This window comes from Notamacropus eugenii, chromosome 2, assembly GCF_028372415.1.
Source record: "Notamacropus eugenii isolate mMacEug1 chromosome 2, mMacEug1.pri_v2, whole genome shotgun sequence".
In the NCBI taxonomy this organism is placed as follows: domain Eukaryota; kingdom Metazoa; phylum Chordata; class Mammalia; order Diprotodontia; family Macropodidae; genus Notamacropus; species Notamacropus eugenii.
In genome coordinates this window covers 15711349-15728997 of record NC_092873.1, presented here as the reverse complement: position 1 = coordinate 15728997, position 17649 = coordinate 15711349, and the positions used below count along the sequence as shown (strand labels likewise).

The following is a 17649-nucleotide window of genomic DNA, read 5'->3' as shown; positions in this document are numbered from 1 at the left end:
ACCAAACCAGGAAAAGAAAAGACCAACGGGGCCCATGCAAATGAAAAGCAAAGGGTATGCAAAGGTCCGACTCTCCCTGCTGCGGCCGCGAGTCGGGCTGCAAGGCTGAGGCGAGGAAAGGGTTAAAGTCTAGGCCCCGCCCCTCCTTCCCGGCCCCACCCCTCCCGGCCGAGGAGGCGGAAATGCCCGAGCGCCAGAGGCCGTGGGCCGGAAAGAGCCGAAGCGCCTCCGGAAGTGGCCGAAGCGCGGGCGCCCGTCCTTCGGGCGCAGCCGGAAGGGTTCCGGAAGGGCTCGGCGCTGAGGCAGGGCTCTGTTTGGACGAACCGAACCGCGGACCCGGGACGCTGGGCCGGGGGGGGGGGGGGCCGGAAGCAGCCGAGCGGGCCCGGCGCCGGCCTCGGCGCGTCCTGGGCGGGAGGCGGCGGCGGCGGCGCGGGATGAGCCGGGGCTGAGGCGGCGGCGGCGGGGCCGGGACCGGGGCAGGGGCCGAGCAGGGCCGAGCAGCGCCGGGGTCTCCCTGCGGCCGAGCCGGGCGCCCGCGGGCCCCGTCGGGCGGCCATGGCGGCCAACATGTACCGGGTGGGGGGTGAGTACCGCGCGCCCCGGCTCCGCTGGAACCGGCACGAGCTTACCGGGACCGGCGGGGGGGAGGGCCGGGCGACTGGGGGGGGGGGGGGGCGGCACGAGAGGGGCGCATGCGCGCACGGGGAGCCTTGCCGGGGGTCCCGGTAAGAGAGGACGCATGCGCTGCCATCCCCCTACCCATGGGGGGTCCCAGGCGGGGGGGGGGGTGCGCAACGAGACTTAAGTGGGTGAACTTGACCGCCGAGGCCACAGCAGGGGGGCGGAGTGAGGCCCGGGGCGCTCTGGGCTGCTGGTCACCTAGTCCGGCTCAGTGCTCTGAGTGCCAGGGCAGATCTCAGACGCCCCACCTCTGGCACCATAGGGCCCTGGCTGGCTCCGGGATCCCCTATAGCGACAGCGCTGCCCGCGGGGCAGAACTCCTGCCCAGATCCGCCTCGGGCGATTGGGAGGCTCCTTGGCCCTCCGTCTGATGGGCGGGACCTGAGTTCGGATGTAAAGAGCTTCGGGTGTCCCAGGGCAGGAAAGCCCCCCCGACCCTTTCCACCTGAGCAGCCCCAGTCACTTTCCCTCCTCTGTGCTGGAGGTTCGATTTGAACCCGGGCTTTACCGGCTCGAACCCCTATCCTGAGTCCTCCTCCGGATCCAAAGGGACAGCGCCTGCCCTGCCTTAGAGCTAGCTAAGCCTGGCCCAGAATCCGTGGGCAGGGGTGGCTGGAGGCCACAGGCTGCCCATGTCCTGGTCAGCACTCCCGGGCTAAAGTGCTCGCTGGCTTCTGATGTTTGCCATTGGATAGCCAACGTCCAGAACCTAGTAAATGTGATGATGGGAGACCCCCAGAGGGTCTCCACCCTCCCTCTTTCTTTTTTCCTGTTGCATCCCTCCTCCCTCACTCAGGGCTTTGAGAGGCTTCCCCCTCTTGACCTCCTGGCTCTTCCCCACTGCAGATTACGTCTATTTTGAGAACTCCTCCAGCAATCCTTACCTGGTGAGAAGGATTGAGGAGCTCAATAAGGTGAGCTTGTGTGTGTGTGGGGGGAGGTCAGAAGGGGCTTGAATCCTCACCAGGAAGCACATCTGAGAATGTGAGCTGAAGGTTAATCTAGGCACACATGGCGCTTCTGTTCTTTGTGTGGGTGGTTGTCAACTCCACTTCCTCAGCATGGCCTCCATGGGGCAGTGGGCAGAAGTTAGGGAAAGGTAGGTTTCCACTCAATGTGAGGACAGACTTCCTAAGCAGAAGCTCCAGTTCTCAGATATCCAAGAATGAATGGGTAGCCTCAGGATTAACCAGTTTCTCCTTACTGGAGTCTACTGGTAAAGACTGGTCAATCACTTTTAGACAGTATTGGTGGTCTTCTGGGTGGTTAGAATGGAGTGCCTTGGGTCCTTTCTAGATGTGTGCTTCTCAAAGTGTCCTTGCTTGGGTTTATTTTGGCCCAGGCCTAGTTCGGAGCTCCTTAGGTGGGAGGGGACTTGGGAGGCTCTGAGACTGAGCTGCACTCTGTTGGGCACATAATTTCTTGAGGTCTTTTGTCGTTTTATCTGTGAGTGCTTAATATATATTCCCTGTTACTGGCCCCTTTTCCTTAGACATACCTACTTTCTCTAACATCCGGTTTTACCACTTTGCTCTTTCTTCCTAGACTGCAAATGGGAACGTGGAGGCCAAAGTTGTCTGCCTTTTCCGAAGACGGGACATCTCTAGCAGCCTCAATAGCCTGGCTGACAGCAATGCCAGTGAGTCTTTCTTCCCCCTCCTTCATGTCCTCAGGTCTGGGCAGGTCTCTGCAGGTGTTTCCTCTGGTTTCCTGACCAAGGCTGGGGGGGGGGGGATGAATTTTGGGATGGGGGAAGCAGGTCTACATGGAGGGGTTAGGGCTTGTTTTCACATGTCAGAAAAGTAGAATGGAGGAGGAACGTGATGAGGAGAGCCAGTGTTTTCAGGAGGAGAGGACAGTGGGAAATGGGAGGTTTTATGGAGGGTAGAAACAATGAATCTAATCATAGAGAAATCAGGACTTGTGGGTAAGTTTTGAATGAACTAGAGTTATAATGAGAAGGATTGTGTTAGGGTAAGTGAAGAGGAAGGAAGTCCCAAACACACCATGTGTCCTGCCTTAGGATAGGGGCTGTGGTTTGTTTAAATACTGAAGGAGTTGGTCTTCACAGGGTGGAGGCTTTGGGAAGAGGAAGAAACTCCTGAATTTCATTTCTTTTGCTTTTGTCTTCATCTTCCTTCTCTTTGTTTTCTTCTCTTCCTCCCTCTTTCCCTTTCCTAACTTCTCTCCCTCACTTCCTTTTTCCTCTTTCTCCCTTTCTTTTCCCAGTAATAATTCATCTCTATCATTCTTCCCCCCCTTTCCTTTTTGATTTCTTTCCATTGATATGTCTGTTTTCAACTTTTTAGACCAAGGTTCCAGCACTAAAGGGTTAATGGGGAACAAGGCTCTCCAAGTTTCACAGCCCCTTGGGGTTTACTGCCCCATCTGGCAGGGACTGACCTTGGCTTTGTCCAATCAGAAGGGGTTTGGGGGGTGTGGTCCCCTTGCCTTAGCCCTGGGTTTCCGCAGCACAGGCAAGGGGAGGAGTCAGCTGCCAACTCCTTCCCCACCCCCCCTTCTCCCTGGTAGTTGAAACAATGGCCTATGGGTCTGGGCTTCTTGCTATGTTGTTATCCTGCCCCTTTCTCCTTTGCTTGGCACCCATCCCTGTTAACACTTTACAGCTGGGCTTAGCCAGCTTGAGGCCTTTGGTAGGGGAGGGATAGTGTTAATGTTGGGGTGGGAGTTTTCTCTGAAAGATAAACACTAGGATTCAGATAAAGAACAAGTGACATTAGGTTCTGCAGGTCCTACTTTGTCAGGGGGTTGAGGGAGTGGGGGTAGGGGGGGAGGCCTGTGATGTTTGAGGACCTGCTTGGGGAGGCACAGCCTGGTATAACCTCACTGGGCTTTTAATCCTGTTGGCAGCCTGGCTAGGGTTGAGATCCCAGCATGAACTCTTGGGGCTTGGGATGAATTTCTGAGGTTTGGGGGGGGAGGGAGAGAGAAGGGTTATGGAAGCTCTTTCTGATCAACTTTAGGGATGAGGCAGCATTGGGGAGAGTGTGATTGGGGCCAAGATGGAGGAAAGGCAGTACAGGATTGAGAGGCAGACACAAGGAGGGAGGGGGGAGGAACTGGCACAGTCCCCCATTCCCCCCCCAGCTAGCCTTTATTCTCTTTTCATCTCCCAGGGGAATTTGAGGAGGAATCCAAGCAGCCAGGGGTCTCAGAACAGCAGAGACATCAGCTGAAGCACCGGGAACTCTTCCTTTCGAGACAATTTGAATCTTTGCCAGCCACCCACATACGGTAGGGGACAGAATACAGTCATTTCTTTACCCTACCCACAAGGGGCTTCTCTCCCACTGTCTGCTCCTCTTTAGCTGGCAAGTGGAGAGGACCCCTGTTCCCAGTGACAAGGGCAAGTGCTTGGGAGCATCATAGGGGATGAAGATTGGCAATTGTAGACTCAGTGACCTTTCCTTCCTCTTCTTGCAGTGGGAAGTGCAGTGTGACGTTATTAAATGAGACGGACATCCTGAGCCAGTACCTGGAGAAGGAGGTGACCAAGAGGGCTGTGTTGGCAGAAGGGAGGGGTCTGGGTGGTGCCACCATAGTGGGGAAAGCCAGCACAGGGCTGACAGGTGTGGAGGGGGTGGCAGAGGTGGTGCTGCCCACCCTCCCTTAGCTAGTGTGGGGCAGTGTTCCTTGGTGTTAGCTGTGTATGGGTTACTAGGGTAAAAGCAAAGCCACAGCTTACATTTTAATAGGGGAGAGAGGTACATGCAGAATGGCTTTAAATCAATTTATATTCATGGTGCTGTTACTTGAGCTGAATCTCCAGGAAATTGGGGATTCTGAGAGATGGGGGAGGGGAGGGAGAATGAGCCCCCAGTACCTAAGGTGCAGAGGTCCTGAGATGGAGATGGACAAACAGCGGGAAAGCCACTTTTGCCAAACCAGAGGATGCCTGATGGGGAACGATATAGGGCTGAAAAGGCACGTTGAGGTCAGATTGTCTAGGGTCACCAATGGCTCTGTGGAGGGTGGGTTGGAGAGACAGAGATCACTTAGGAGACTAAGGGCCTGAACCAGTCTGGTGGCTGTGAGTGTAGACATAAGGGCTTACGTTAGAGAGATGCTGAGCCCTGGAAATGAGTGGATTTGGAGGCTGGATATGTGGAGGGAGGGAGGGATGAAGTGAAGTCTGGGAAGCTTGAGGACTCCAGGAGAGCCTGGTTTGGGATGAGATACAGTGGACTCTATTTGAGGTGGCTGGATTTGAAATGGTGGTGCCTCTGGGTTCTGCAGTTTGGCATGTGGGGGGGAATGGGGAGGCTCATTTCAGCTGCCTCTCTATCCTGTTTCAGGACTGCTTCTTCTACTCCTTGGTGTTTGACCCCGTGCAAAAAACACTTCTGGCTGACCAGGGTGAGATTCGGGTTGGCTGCAAGTACCAAGCAGAGATCCCAGAGCGACTGGCTGAAGGTGAGGCCTGAGGAGGGAAGGGCTGAGGGAGCAGAGGGAGGGGAGTCCAGGGGCTTGGGGACAAGTGAAGGAGCCTAGCTTATGGCAAGGGGATGTAGTAAAGCCAGAGATCCTAAAGTAGCTGAACAGGGTAGGAGTGAGAAGGATGGGTGTCCAGAGGTCTACCCTCCACCCTTTGTCCTTTGTGATGATAGCAGTCTTTTTTTCCAGGTGAGTCTGATAATCGAAATCAGCAGAAGATGGAAATGAAAGTGTGGGATCCAGACAACCCCCTGACAGACCGGCAGATTGACCAGTTCCTCGTTGTAGCCCGGTGAGGGCTGGGTGGGTGACTGTGGCCCTAGGCTGGGGGAGCTGTGGCCTGGAGGCCCTAGGCCTCTCTCGGTCCCAGCTGGCGTCCTTCAGGTTGTCCTGATTTTCCCTGTGGTGTTTCCCCCCTTCCCTTCCCCATCTCCCTGAAGCTTCCTTCCGCCCCAGTGACCCGTTGTTCCTCCTCTAGAGCGGTGGGCACCTTTGCCAGGGCCCTGGACTGCAGCAGTTCTATCCGGCAGCCCAGTCTGCACATGAGTGCAGCAGCTGCCTCCCGAGACATCACCCTGGTGAGCCGATGCTGTCTGGGTTGGGGAAGGCAGAGGGGTGGCCAGTGCCTGGCATCCCTAGGCTGGCTCAGAGTGTCCTCACTGGGTGTTGCCCCCATTGCAGTTCCATGCCATGGACACCCTCCAGCGGAATGGTTATGACCTGGCCAAGGCCATGTCCACACTGGTGCCCCAGGGCGGCCCTGTGCTGTGCCGTGATGAGATGGAGGAGTGGTCAGCCTCTGAGGCCATGCTTTTTGAGGAGGCGCTGGAGAAATACGGCAAGGATTTCAATGATATCCGTCAGGACTTTGTGAGTAGTGAGGCTGTGAGCAGGGCTAGGTTAGGAAGCAGCAGCCACAGCAGCAGCGAGGGGATCGGGGTCCTCAGGCTAGGGCGCCAGCTCACTCTGCATCACCTCCCCAGCTCCCCTGGAAGTCTCTCGCCAGCATCGTCCAGTTCTATTACATGTGGAAAACCACTGACCGCTACATCCAGCAGGTGAGGACCGGTATGGGGCCCATAGAGGAAAGGCAGAGAGCTGCTGTTGGGTGGATGGGGGGAAGCCAGGCCCAGGGACCATCCCACATACTGCTTTTTCCGTTTCTTGTGTCACCTACAGAAAAGATTAAAAGCAGCCGAAGCTGACAGTAAACTGAAACAGGTCTACATCCCTACCTAGTAAGTGGGAGTAGGTGGGTACGGAGGGGAGCCAGGGCATCTTCCTTCCCTTCCCTGTGATCTGGAATGGGTGGGACTGGGAGGAGAGTGGCAGGGAGACTCCCTGGGCTGGGATGGGGTGGAAAGCTGCCACTGGAACCAGCCTGTGCATCCATCCTGTCCTATCTTTTTCTGTCCCCCACCCAGCACTAAGCCGAATCCAAACCAGATCATCTCTGTGGGGTCAAAGCCAGGCATGAATGGGGCTGGATTCCAGAAGGGGCTGACCTGTGAGAGCTGCCACAGTGAGTGTCGGGGCCTGCTTCAGCTCCTATCTCAGTGCTTGAGGGTGGGGGACAGGCTTGTCCCTTCTGACTGCCACTCCACCTGCTGACCTGTTTGTTTCTCTAGCCACCCAGTCAGCACAGTGGTATGCCTGGGGACCCCCCAACATGCAGTGTCGACTTTGCGCTTCCTGCTGGATCTACTGGAAGAAGTATGGGGGGCTGAAGACCCCAACGCAGCTGGAGGGGGCAGCACGGGGTACCACCGTAAGGACCCAGGGTTGGGGCTTGTGGGAAGGGCCCGAGAAATCGAGAGCTTGAGAAAGCTGCCTCTCCTCCCTGACTAACAGGAAGGAAACAGTCTGGCAGCTTTGGATTGTTCCCCTGAGCCAGTGGATCCTGAAGGTGGGGTTGGGGTGGCTCAGATCCAGAATTTTGAGGGCAGTAGGACCCCACTTTGTTTCCTCTTTCCACCAGGAGCCGCACTCCCGGGGTCACTTGTCTCGACCTGAAGCCCAGAGCCTTTCTCCATATACAACTAGCGCCAACCGGGCCAAGCTGCTGGCCAAGAATAGGCAGACGTTTCTACTGCAGACAACAAAGCTGACCCGTCTTGCCCGGCGTATGTGCAGGGACCTGCTACAGCCGAGGAGAGCTGCCCGCCGACCCTATGCCCCCATCAATGCCAACGCCATCAAGGCTGAGTGTGAGAATGGGCAGGAGAGATTTGTTGGAGAGAAGGGGGAAGTGTCCACAAGGTGTATGGACCCTGCCTGGGCTGGGTCACCCAGATTTGGTAACTTTTCTTGCTGTCACTAGGCTCCATCCGACTCCCCAAGGCAGCCAAAACGCCTCTCAAGATTCATCCTCTGGTGCGACTGCCCCTGGCGACCATCGTCAAAGACCTCGGTATGGGACAGGGGGATGGTACAGAAGGGCTGGGAATGGATCTGGAACAAAGGATTTCAGCAAGGTCTTTCTCTTTCCTCTGTAGCGGCCCAGGCTCCTCTGAAACCAAAAACCCCACGAGGCACAAAGACACCAATCAATAGGAACCAAATGACCCAGAACCGCAGCTTGGGGGGCATTGTGGTGAAACGTGCCTATGAGAGTGTGAGTTGGGGAAAAGGGGGGAACATTTGGGGGACTCGTCTTCCTTCCTTGGTCTGCTTGGTCTCAGAGGGGTTGGAAGTAGTGATAATGGCAGAAAATACATACATGTGCTCAAACATACATTTTGCATGTGCACATGCCAGCTTTTACATAGCCTTCTAAAGTCTTCTGGTCCTCACAACTCTGGGAGAACAGTGCTGTTACTCTCATCTGAGGAAACTAAGGCAGACAGGGTCACATAGCTAGTAAGTGAAGCTAGATTTGAACCCTACGTATCCCCTTGTTCTTTCTCACCCATGAAGATTCTAGCCCATTGGGAGGCAATGCTTCCTTACTTTCAGCTTGTTCAGAAGTGGAGTTGGAGGTGGTGGGCTCCTAGAATGATGGGGGATGGGGTTTCACTGCTGAGGGCTTGAAAGCTTCCCTTCCTCTTTTCCAGGTGGTTCCATTTTCAGCCAATGGAAGGCCCCTCACCTCAGGGATTCGATCAAGCACACAGCCAGCAGCCAAGCGGCAGAAGCTGAACCCAGCGGATGCTCCCAACCCTGTGGTATTTGTGGCCACAAAAGACACCAGGTAGTGGGCAGACCAGACAGTGCTGGGCACAGGGGTGGCTGATAGCAGAGACTGGGGGTGTGGAAGCAGGAATAACGGGACTGGGCAGCCAGGAAGGGCCCAGCTGTCAACTGATTGCATCTGCCCTGTCTTCTCTGCTAGGGCATTACGGAAGGCCTTGACTCACCTGGAAATGCGTCGGGCTGCAAGGCGGCCCAATTTACCATTGAAGGTGAAGCCTCCACTGCCATCAGTCAGGGCCCCGATTCCTCCGCCTCTACCCCCACACCCTGCCAGTACCAATGAGCCTATTGTCTTGGAGGATTGAGCATTTTGGGGGGAAGGGAAGAGAGTAGATGGGAAGGCGGCCTCTAGACAGGCACATTTACCTGTGTGTGTGGGTCCTGGGAGGGCATTGGAGAGCTTGCTTGTAGCTTCTGACACCACATCTGCCTCTTCCTTGGCCTTCTCCAGGTCTGGGGGAAGGAAAAGCCCCACATGGGATAGCCTGTTTTTGGGGGTACAAAGGACTCAGTCCTGGGGCAGGTTTTTTGGGGGGGAGGGTTTTTTAAAGTTTTTTTTAATTTTTCCTCCCCTTGTTGGGGAGTGTGGGAGGGGAAAATAAGGTACCAGTTGGTACCTGTGGGGGTGGGGCGTGCACTGCCATGTCTCAAGTCTTGTTTTCTTTTTCTAATTTTGGGTTTTACTCCCATTCGATGTCCAGACTTAATTGGAGTTAGAGGCCTGTGAGCTCGGGCAATCCCAGCTCCTTGTGCTCACTCTTGCTTCCCTTCCCCCACATCCCTGCCTTTTGTACACCAACTCTCAGAAATAAAGACCCTTTGTCTGTTTTTTAACCTTGGAATCTATAATCCGTTCTTAGATCGATAAAAATAAAAAACTGTTTTTCTTCAGCTCCTCCTGGCTCTGCTGCTCTCTGACATGGGATGGGGTCTAGGGAAGAAGGGAGGTCTGATGGAGGGTGGAAAATGGACAGCAAGATTGACCATCAGTCCCAGGAGAGGCTTCCCAGTCACTTCCTGGTGGAAGCCCTTAGTACAGTCTGATTGTAGACACCTCTTTGTTTGATATACCATCTGTTTTGGGGGACAGCTGTCACGGGGTGTTCTAGAGGAGTTGATTCTAGGAATTGGCCAAAGCAACCTGGGTGAGCTGGCGAGTCCCCTCCTGACCACCGTCTTTTGGAAGTTCTGGGATTGGCCCTTGGGCTAAGGCTAGTGAGGCAGGACGCTGCAGGCTAGGAGGATATGCTCGACTGCTTTGGGGTAAGAGATGAAGAATCCCTGGGTCAGTGGAGAGTGAGACCGGGGCCCAGAGTCACAGGAGGGATGCCTGGACAGATGGGGACTATTCACATCCCACACCCACCATGCAAGCTCTGAGGACCGGGACTGCCTGTGTCTTCGGCACCTGGCACCTAGAAGGTGTTATGCCTGTAGGATCTGACCGCCCTCTCCTGGGCTCTGATGCCAGGAATCACTTGAGGGCAGAGGCTGAAGTTACGATGGAAGGGGTTAGGGCAGGCCCCCCTCATCCCTCCCAAGGCTCTCCTAACTTCTCACATGTATACTTCCTGGGCCGAGGCGGTCCAAGTGCACCCATTTTTCAGGTGAAGAACTGAGGCCAGGAAGTTGCCACGGATTCAGTACATTCTGGTGACAACTGCAGGGCGACCCCCCAGGCTGCAGCGCCTCAGCCCACCAGGATCCCTCGGGGCAGGAGTGCTGGAGGGCCGCCGGGGACAGGGCCCCTCAGGGCTGGGCGGTCCGCTGTGGCTAGGGCACAGACCAGCCGGGCCAGGGTCACGCCCACGCGAGTCACTCCTACCCACCGAGGAGTCACGGGCCCTCGGGGGTCCGTCGTCTTGCGTGGGGTTCGGCTCTATCGCCCGTGCCCGAGACGGAGGAAGAGACAGCCGGGGGCACTCTAGCACCCCTCTCTCGGCCCGGCTGCCCGGAGACTGCGGCGGGGCCTAGTCGGTGGCCGCTGGGGTCGTCTCTGCCGGCGGAGAGGCGGAGCTGGGATCCCCTAGCTGCTGGAGACCCGGCCGCTCCACCGTTGCTCATGAATATTCATGTTCGCTCAGGGCCAATCGACGACAGGCGCTCTCAGAGCTGGCCAATCGCGTCACCGTATGCAGATTAACCCGGGAGGATGGGGCTGCAGACCGAGTGCGCAGCCTGAGTCCTGAGACGCGACCGAACGAGCCCCAGATCCCCGAGAGTGGCGGAAGTGCCTTCTTATTGAGCGATCCCGGTGACCCACTTCCGGTAGTGGCGGAAGTCGTGCCTGGCCCGTTCTGAAGCGGGAAATATGGCGGCGACGGAGCCGGATGTGGAGGCTTTGCCGCGCGGGGGCTTCAGATGCTGCCTCTGCCACGTGAACACAGCTAATCGTAAGGGGGCGGGTTGGCGGTCATGGGTCACGGAGCCCCCAGGCCTAGGCGGACGGGGCTGGGCCCCCTGCCCCGAGGGGAGTGGGGGAGCTCTCTTGGTCCCGTAGCTGCGGTTCCGCGGCCTTTGGCCGTTTACTCCAGTGCGGAAACCGAGGGCCCGGGGAAGTTACCTGAACCAGAGATGGGATTCGAACTCTTGTCTACCTAACGGGCTCCAAGTTCGGAGCTCTGGCCGCTGGGCAACAGTGTCTCACGGGGTCAAAAGTCAGGGCGAAGGCAGAAGCCCAGCTGGGGGGCGTGGGGTGGGAGGGAACAGAGGCAGACAGCGGCGAAAAGGTTTGTTCAGGGTCACCCAAGTGTTCGAGGCTGAATTTGAATTCGGGCCCTCCTCGGTCTTCCTTACAAGCATCCAGGCGAGCTCCCCTCCCTTCAGAGGCACAAACCCAGGCACGAGGAAGGCCTGGGTCTGCTTGGCCTCAGCATCCAAGCACCCAGGGCCATCCAGGGTCTAGGAGTTCTGTGGCCACTCTCATGACGCGGCTCTTGGGGCATCTCCAGTGCTGCCCAGGTCACCTGCCTCCCCACTGCCGGCATCGAGGAGACCAAGGGCCAACATCTTCCAAGGCCACGTCCCTGGTACAAGCTTTATAGACCTGCCAGGGTGGGCAGTTCAATGGAACCTCTACCTCCCTGCCATCCCAGAGTTTGGAATGAAGCCTGTGGCCCACCTCTGGTAGAGAGAGAAAGGACTGGGGGCAGAGAACATTCCAGGGTGTAACTTTGTATCTCTGCCCAGATACTTTTGTATCTACCCAAACATCTGCATTTGTGGACATAACCCACACTGAAGGTGTATTGCTTGACCATATTTATTCATAACAGAGATTTTACTGTTCTTGTTTTCTCAATGGGGGAGGGCAGAAAGAGAAAATGAGTCAAAATAAAATTTAATTTAAAAACCACTGTCTTCCACTCTTGAAGAGCATGCCCTTTTATCCTGGTCATTCTCTGCCCATCCTCAGCCTTCCCTCCCTTCCCGTTGTAGGCCTGCTCTGCTTTTGTTTCTAAGCCACTCAAAGAAACCCCAGAATCAGCTCAGCTGAACATTCTACACATTCAAGTGATCTTATCTCAAGTGGACACTCCCTGCTGCAGGACAGTCCTTTCGGTTGATCTTTGATGGACTCTTTCATGCCCTCCAATGGGTTTTCTAAACCTCCTTGTCCAATTCCTGCCCTTATCCCTGATTGAGCTGGTCTGTCTCCTGCTCTCTACCTCCAGACTTTTCTATGTCGTCCTCTTCATCTTCTTTTCTCTGGCCTCTAGAGCTGTGACTTCTCCTTGTCAGAGCCCTTGGCCTCCTGTCTCTTTGTCTCCCCTTCTGTCTCTCCTGAAGACTTTACTTGTCTGTGGCACCCTGGCCTCCCCCTCCACACCTCATGTCACTGCTCCATGAGCTTGCTCTCCCCAGGGTCCTCGATAGCCTTTTCTCAGTCCTTGTCCTTGTGGACATTTCTAAGGGCTTTGTATCCCAGTATCCCAGAATCTCGTCCAGGACCATTATCATGGAGATTCTTTTTTTGCTGCACTCTACTGACATCTCCCCTGAGGTATTTCTGTGGTGCTGTTGCTCCTTGTGAATCATTGTTTTCTCTAACTTTTCAGCCTGGGACCTTGGCACAGGTGTCCTGAGGGCCCACTCCCTTCCCTTCTCCATACACACTCTTCTTAGGGACTCTCTTCTGTAGCCATCTCTATGCAGATCATTCCACATCTCTTCCTGCTCCTCCTGTGTCTTCCCCCTGCCTCCTGGACCCTTTCCCTGGATCTCTTCTGTTCAATCCCAGCATGTTCTGAGCCAAGCGCATCAGTCTCCTGACCTGACTGGCCTCATCTCCCAATCTCATTTCTGCTGTCCTCCTCCTGGGCTCTCACCTCGCATTCCAGTCATGTCAATTCTGTGTCCCTTCTCTTGCCTCCCAAAGTCAGGCCCATGTCGCCCTCCCCCCAACCCAGACTCTTGTTATCTCCTCCTGACTGGTGTCTCTGCCCCCAGTCTCTTCCCTCCCTCCTCTGCCCTCCATCTTCCATCCTCCATCACACTCTCCCATCCTTCCCTCACCCCTCACACCGCCAGAATCATGCCGGGGCCCAAAGCCCTTCTGTGAGTTTTTGTTGCCTATAAAACCAAACCTGGCTTCCTTTGCCTGTCATAGCATGGCATCCCTCATCTGGCCCCTGTCTAACCCCCTTCTGGCTCCCACCGTGCTTTCCTCTTGACCTCCCCAGACTCCATGATTCTGTCTGTGCCTTTTAGGGTCAGCCCAGGAATGATCTCCCCAGGTGATACCCTAGTTGGAGGGAGAAGACCTGGGTTCAAAGGGGATCCTCATGTTTCCTTTCTGTGTGACCCATTGCAAGTCACTTAGGTTCTCTGGGCTTCAGTTTCCTCAACTCTATGTTGAGGGGCCTCCATGGCCTCTTGAAGCTCCACCCAGCTCGAACTGTGGTTTGCCTGAAGCGTTTGGTTTGGCTCTTTCCCCCATGTAGATTAAAACAGTCAGTACTTTGTTGCTGCATCCTTGGAAGCAGCACGTGCTTAATGTGTGTATTTCAGGGCCCAGCCTGGATGCCCACCTTGCAGGCAAGAAGCATCGCCGCCTTGAAGAGCTTCGAGCTGCACGCCGGGCCCAGGGCCTGCGGAGCGTGTTTGTCAGTGGTTTTCCACGTGGTGTAGATCCAGCCCAGCTCTCTGAGTACTTCCAGGCCTTTGGACCTGTGGCCAGCATTGTCATGGACAAGGACAAGGTAGTGGGGCCAGCCTGGGCAAGCCCTTGTGAGCAATCTGATGGAGGAGGGAGTAAGATCCAGGTCAGGGAGACTCTAGGGACAGGCTGGAGGAGATAGGAGATGGTGGGGCTTGGGGTTGGGCCATGGTGATTGGAGAGGAGTGTCTGAGAGCTTTTCTCTGCTGCGGCCTAACAGGGAGTGTTTGCCATTGTTGAAATGGGAGACCTGGGCACCCGGAATGCTGTCTTGTCCCAGCCTCAGCACACCCTCGGTGGCCATCGGCTACGTGTACGGCCTCGGCAGCAGAAGGAATTCCAGACCCCCGCTCCCAAATCGTCCAGAGGGGCACCGCCAGATGACCAGCAGCTGACGCAGGCTTTGGCACAGGCTCCAGATGTGGAGGCCCAGATGGTGCAGCTGGTGGGCCTTCGAGAGCTTTCTGAGGCAGAACGCCAGCTTCGGGGGCTTGTCGTGACCTTGCTGCAGGAGGTCTTCTCTGAGTTCTTCCCTGGTGAGGCTTGTCCATCCCCCTCAGACTCTCTGATCCCTAGGCCTCTAGTCAGTGCCTCCATCATGAGCACCTGTCCTGCCCATTCAGTTGTACAGCTGGCGTCTCTTTGAATGTCCCCTGATCTCGATGCTGTGCTCACCACCCAGGCTGTGTCATCCGTCCCTTTGGCTCCTCTACAAATGGCTTTGATGTTCATGGATGTGACCTTGACCTCTTCCTGGATCTAGGGGATTTGGAGGGGCCACAGGTGAGATGCTAGAGAGCCTGGTGCAGTGGGTGGGGAGAGTGGGCTTGTAGAGAACACTATGGATGAATCTCATTGGACCCTTAATGGGCCTATGGCTTTTGTGTTCCCAGTTGTTCAGATGAGGAAACTGAGTCTCAGAAATTTAAGTCATTTGCCTGTGGTCACTCAGCTAGTAGATGTTGGCAGTGGAATTTGAACCCAGATCTCTCCGGATTTTAGCCCAGCATGCTTTACTTTATACTGCTTTGCCTTAAAAAAGAAAGCCTAACTAAATAGTTATAGGGTGGGTAGATTAGGGAGGATACTACTGTGCTGTGCTGAGACTGAGCAGCTCGATCTATAGTATATGGTCTGAGGATGGGTGATGGAGGGAACCCCAAGGGATCATGGGCCCAACTTGTCTCTCCCTTACAGCAGGATCCAAAGGCCCCAGCCTCTCCAGCGTTGGACTCAGCCCTTGCTTCTCCACTAGATCCTCAAGCCTTGGCCTCCACTCCAGTTTCCCCTGTAGACTCTCAGGCCCCAGCTTCCCCCCAGGACTCTGAAACCCCCACCTCCTCCCTAGCCCCTCCGACCCCTGACTCGGCCCTAGCCTCTGAGGCCCTGGCCTCCCCACAGTCCTTGCCCCCAGTTTCACCCATCCAGGAGGAGGTGGGAGAAAGGGACTTGGGGAAGACCTGGGAACTTGGAGCACTCAAGGGGGCGGAGGGGGAGGGAGAGGCCATGCTGGAGCTTGTTGGGTCTGTCCTCCGAGGCTGTGTCCCTGGGGTGCACAGTGTCTGGGTTGTGCCCTCGGCTCGACGTCCTGTGGCCAAATTCTGCCATCGACCCTCTGGTCTTCACGGCGACATCTCCCTCAGTAACAGGTGCTTGGTGTCTTTCCCGAGGTCCTTGTTTTGTTCTGCCCCTTTTCCTTCCTGTCCTGTCACTGCTGCCCACAGCCCCATTTCAGTCAGTTCAGTATTGTTTGCATTCCAGGTAATGTCCTGGATCCTGGGGGTACAGACACAAAACAAGCTTGCTTCTGCCCCCAGGGAATCACAGATGGACAGAGAAGGAAGCAGAAAGTAACTGGAGGAGGGAAGTGGGGGGATGAGGCAGTCTCTTCTGGGGATGGTGAACCTGGGTCTCCTCCTTATCCTAGACTGGCGTTATATAATTCACGGTTCCTGAGTCTCTGTTGTGCCCTAGATGGGCGAGTACGGCCCCTGGTCTATACCCTGCGCTGTTGGGCTCAGAGACGAGGGCTGACAGGTAAGGAAGGTGGGCATGAGGAGGAGGCAGTTCCTGTGCTCCCTGGGGAGGGTGGGGGGATGGGGGAGAGGGGTAAAGGCAGGGGCTGGCACAGACTTAGGCCACGTGCAGCAGGCTGGGGGCAGTAAACAGGAGGCTCACTCAGACGCTCTCTGTGGCTACTGGTAAGCCTCAGTTTTCTGCCCAGGGAGTGGCCCTCTTCTGAGTAATTATGCGTTGACTCTCTTGGTGATCCACTTCCTGCAAACCCGGGACCCTCCTGTGCTGCCTTCCCTCACAAAGCTCACCCAGATGGCAGGTATGACATCCCAAGTCAGAGGCTCCTGACGCCCTTGCCCTTATCTTTGTCTGTAGTTGTGTCTGCCCACATCACCATCTTCCCAGTGGACAGGCAATTCTCCTGTCTTTAGTAACTGTGAGTTGTCTGGGGATCTTGGTGAGAACTGTCTCCTGGATGCTTTTCCATTGTTTCTTTGCTAGAGCTGCCCTTTCTTGTATCCCCAGGTGAGGAGGAACGGGTCGAGGTAGATGGCTGGGATTGCAGCTTCCCCCAAGAGGCATCCCGCCTGGAGCCCAGCACCAACACAGAGCCCCTTGGTAAGTGCCTGGGGACAGCCGAGGAGGAGGGGAGGAACCTGGACTTTGGTTGGAGGTGGGCTGGGTGGGACCATAGGGCCCTTGTGCTCCTAGAGGCCAGACTAGGAGCAAGAAGGGTGGGGAATCCCATCTCCAGCCCTTCCTTGGGATGGATCTGGATGGAACAGCTCATTTTCACTCAGCCTCAATTTGGCCTCCCAACAGCTGTCCTTCTGGCTCAGTTCTTTTCCTGTGTCTCTACTTGGGACCTCCGAGGCTCACTGCTATCTCTGAGGGAAGGCCAGCCACTGCCCATAGCCGAGGGTCTGCCCCCTGGTCTCTGGGGGGGCTTACGTCTTGGCCCTCTGAACCTCCAGGACCCTTTTGACCTAAGTCACAACGTGGCTGCCAACGTGACAGGCCGGGTAGCTGGTCGCCTGCAGAACTGTTGTCAGGAGTCAGCTAATTACTGCCGAAGCCTCCAGTTCCAGCGTCGGTCTCCCCGAGGCCGGGACTGGGGTTTGCTTCCTCTCCTGCAACCCAGCTCTGCCAACTCCCTGCTGTCTGTTACTCCCATTCCTCTGCCCCTTGCCCCCTTCACCCAGCTCTGTGCTGCCATTACCCAAGTGTTAGAGGAAACACTGGGGTGCCAGATAGAGCAGAGCTGCAAGAGACGGAGGCCAGAAGAAGTTGGAGATGAGAAGTGTCCCCACGGAGGACCAAGTAAAAGGCTACGAGTAGAGAGGGAGAAAGGGCAGAATGAGGAGCAACAGGCATCTGAGGGGCACCAAGGAGAGGCTGGGGTGGAAGAGATGGTGCTGGAGACTGATGGTGAGGAGAGCCAATCATCAGCCACTGGGGACCATGGGCCATCAGGGGAGCAGCTGCCGGAACTTGGGCAGCATTTAGTAGAAAGGGAAGTAAAGCAGCTAGATAACTTAGGGAGTGAAGAGGTAGAAGTAACTCAGGGGGAGAAGGAGACAGGGCCAGGGAAGGCACAGACCTGGCTCTGTACGCTCTGGCACCGGGTATGGCTTGGGCGGCGGCGGGTGCGCAGGCAGTTGCAGCAGCAAGCCAAAGGTGAAATGAACTGGCTGCAGGCAGAGGCTCTGGTGACCCAGGAGCTGATAGCCCAGGAGAGCAGGAAGCAGAGAGCAGAGCCAGAGCTGCCACGGCTGCCGCAGCCTCTCCTCACCTTCACTGCTTCCCTGAGCCCCACTGGCCAGTTTCTCACTCTCACACAGCTCCAGGATCCCCAGAGCCTGTTCCCCGATCTCCATCATTTCTTACATGGTTTCCTACCTCGAACTGTGCGGGGCATCCTAGGATGTGAGAAGGATGACTGAAGAGAGGAGGGGGCAATAAAGTGCTTTTGTATGAGCTTTGTCTCTAGGTCTTATCTTTGGGGCACTGCCCTGGGGCTGGGTTATACAGGATTTTACCAGACTATTACCTTAGGGTCTGAGCCAGAAATTTCTACCTGGGGATCTGCGGGTACATTTTATGGAGGGGTGTAACCTTGGATGGGGGAAAAGGTGCATCTTTAT

General features: G+C 56.0%; 3 protein-coding genes across 10 annotated transcripts in view; 2 read left to right on the top strand and 1 right to left on the bottom strand.

Annotated features, from left to right (window-relative positions):
* Positions 1–17649, bottom strand: part of LOC140522101 (inner centromere protein-like) — a 576743-nt gene that overhangs the window by 44204 nt on the left and 514890 nt on the right. The gene's annotated exons all lie outside the window — the stretch shown is intronic.
* MTA2 (metastasis associated 1 family member 2) lies at positions 451–9222 on the top strand. Of its 2 annotated transcripts, XM_072637149.1 has the most exons (18): positions 451–586; positions 1531–1598; positions 2230–2323; positions 3822–3939; positions 4129–4192; positions 5001–5118; positions 5329–5431; positions 5618–5717; positions 5821–6009; positions 6123–6197; positions 6319–6377; positions 6564–6661; positions 6768–6907; positions 7118–7346; positions 7460–7549; positions 7635–7753; positions 8193–8329; positions 8471–9222. In XM_072637149.1, exons 1-18 carry the CDS (start codon positions 559–561, stop codon positions 8634–8636), a joined length of 1995 nt encoding a protein of 664 aa, XP_072493250.1. In that variant the 5' UTR covers positions 451–558; the 3' UTR covers positions 8637–9222. The 2 variants fall into 2 exon arrangements, with proteins under 2 accessions (XP_072493250.1, XP_072493251.1); XM_072637150.1 differs by lacking the exons at positions 451–586; positions 1531–1598; positions 2230–2323; positions 3822–3939; positions 4129–4192 and adding an exon at positions 4515–4629.
* On the top strand, positions 10593–17482 carry TUT1 (terminal uridylyl transferase 1, U6 snRNA-specific). Of its 4 annotated transcripts, none has more exons than XM_072637138.1 (10): positions 10600–10724; positions 11283–11360; positions 13342–13532; positions 13710–14025; positions 14172–14272; positions 14690–15138; positions 15417–15526; positions 15714–15824; positions 16031–16123; positions 16328–17482. In XM_072637138.1, exons 1-10 carry the CDS (start codon positions 10643–10645, stop codon positions 17446–17448), a joined length of 2652 nt encoding a protein of 883 aa, XP_072493239.1. In that variant the 5' UTR covers positions 10600–10642; the 3' UTR covers positions 17449–17482. The 4 variants fall into 4 exon arrangements, with proteins under 4 accessions (XP_072493242.1, XP_072493240.1, XP_072493239.1 ...); XM_072637137.1 differs by having other exon boundaries at positions 10601–10724; positions 14687–15138; XM_072637141.1 differs by lacking the exon at positions 11283–11360 and having other exon boundaries at positions 10593–10724.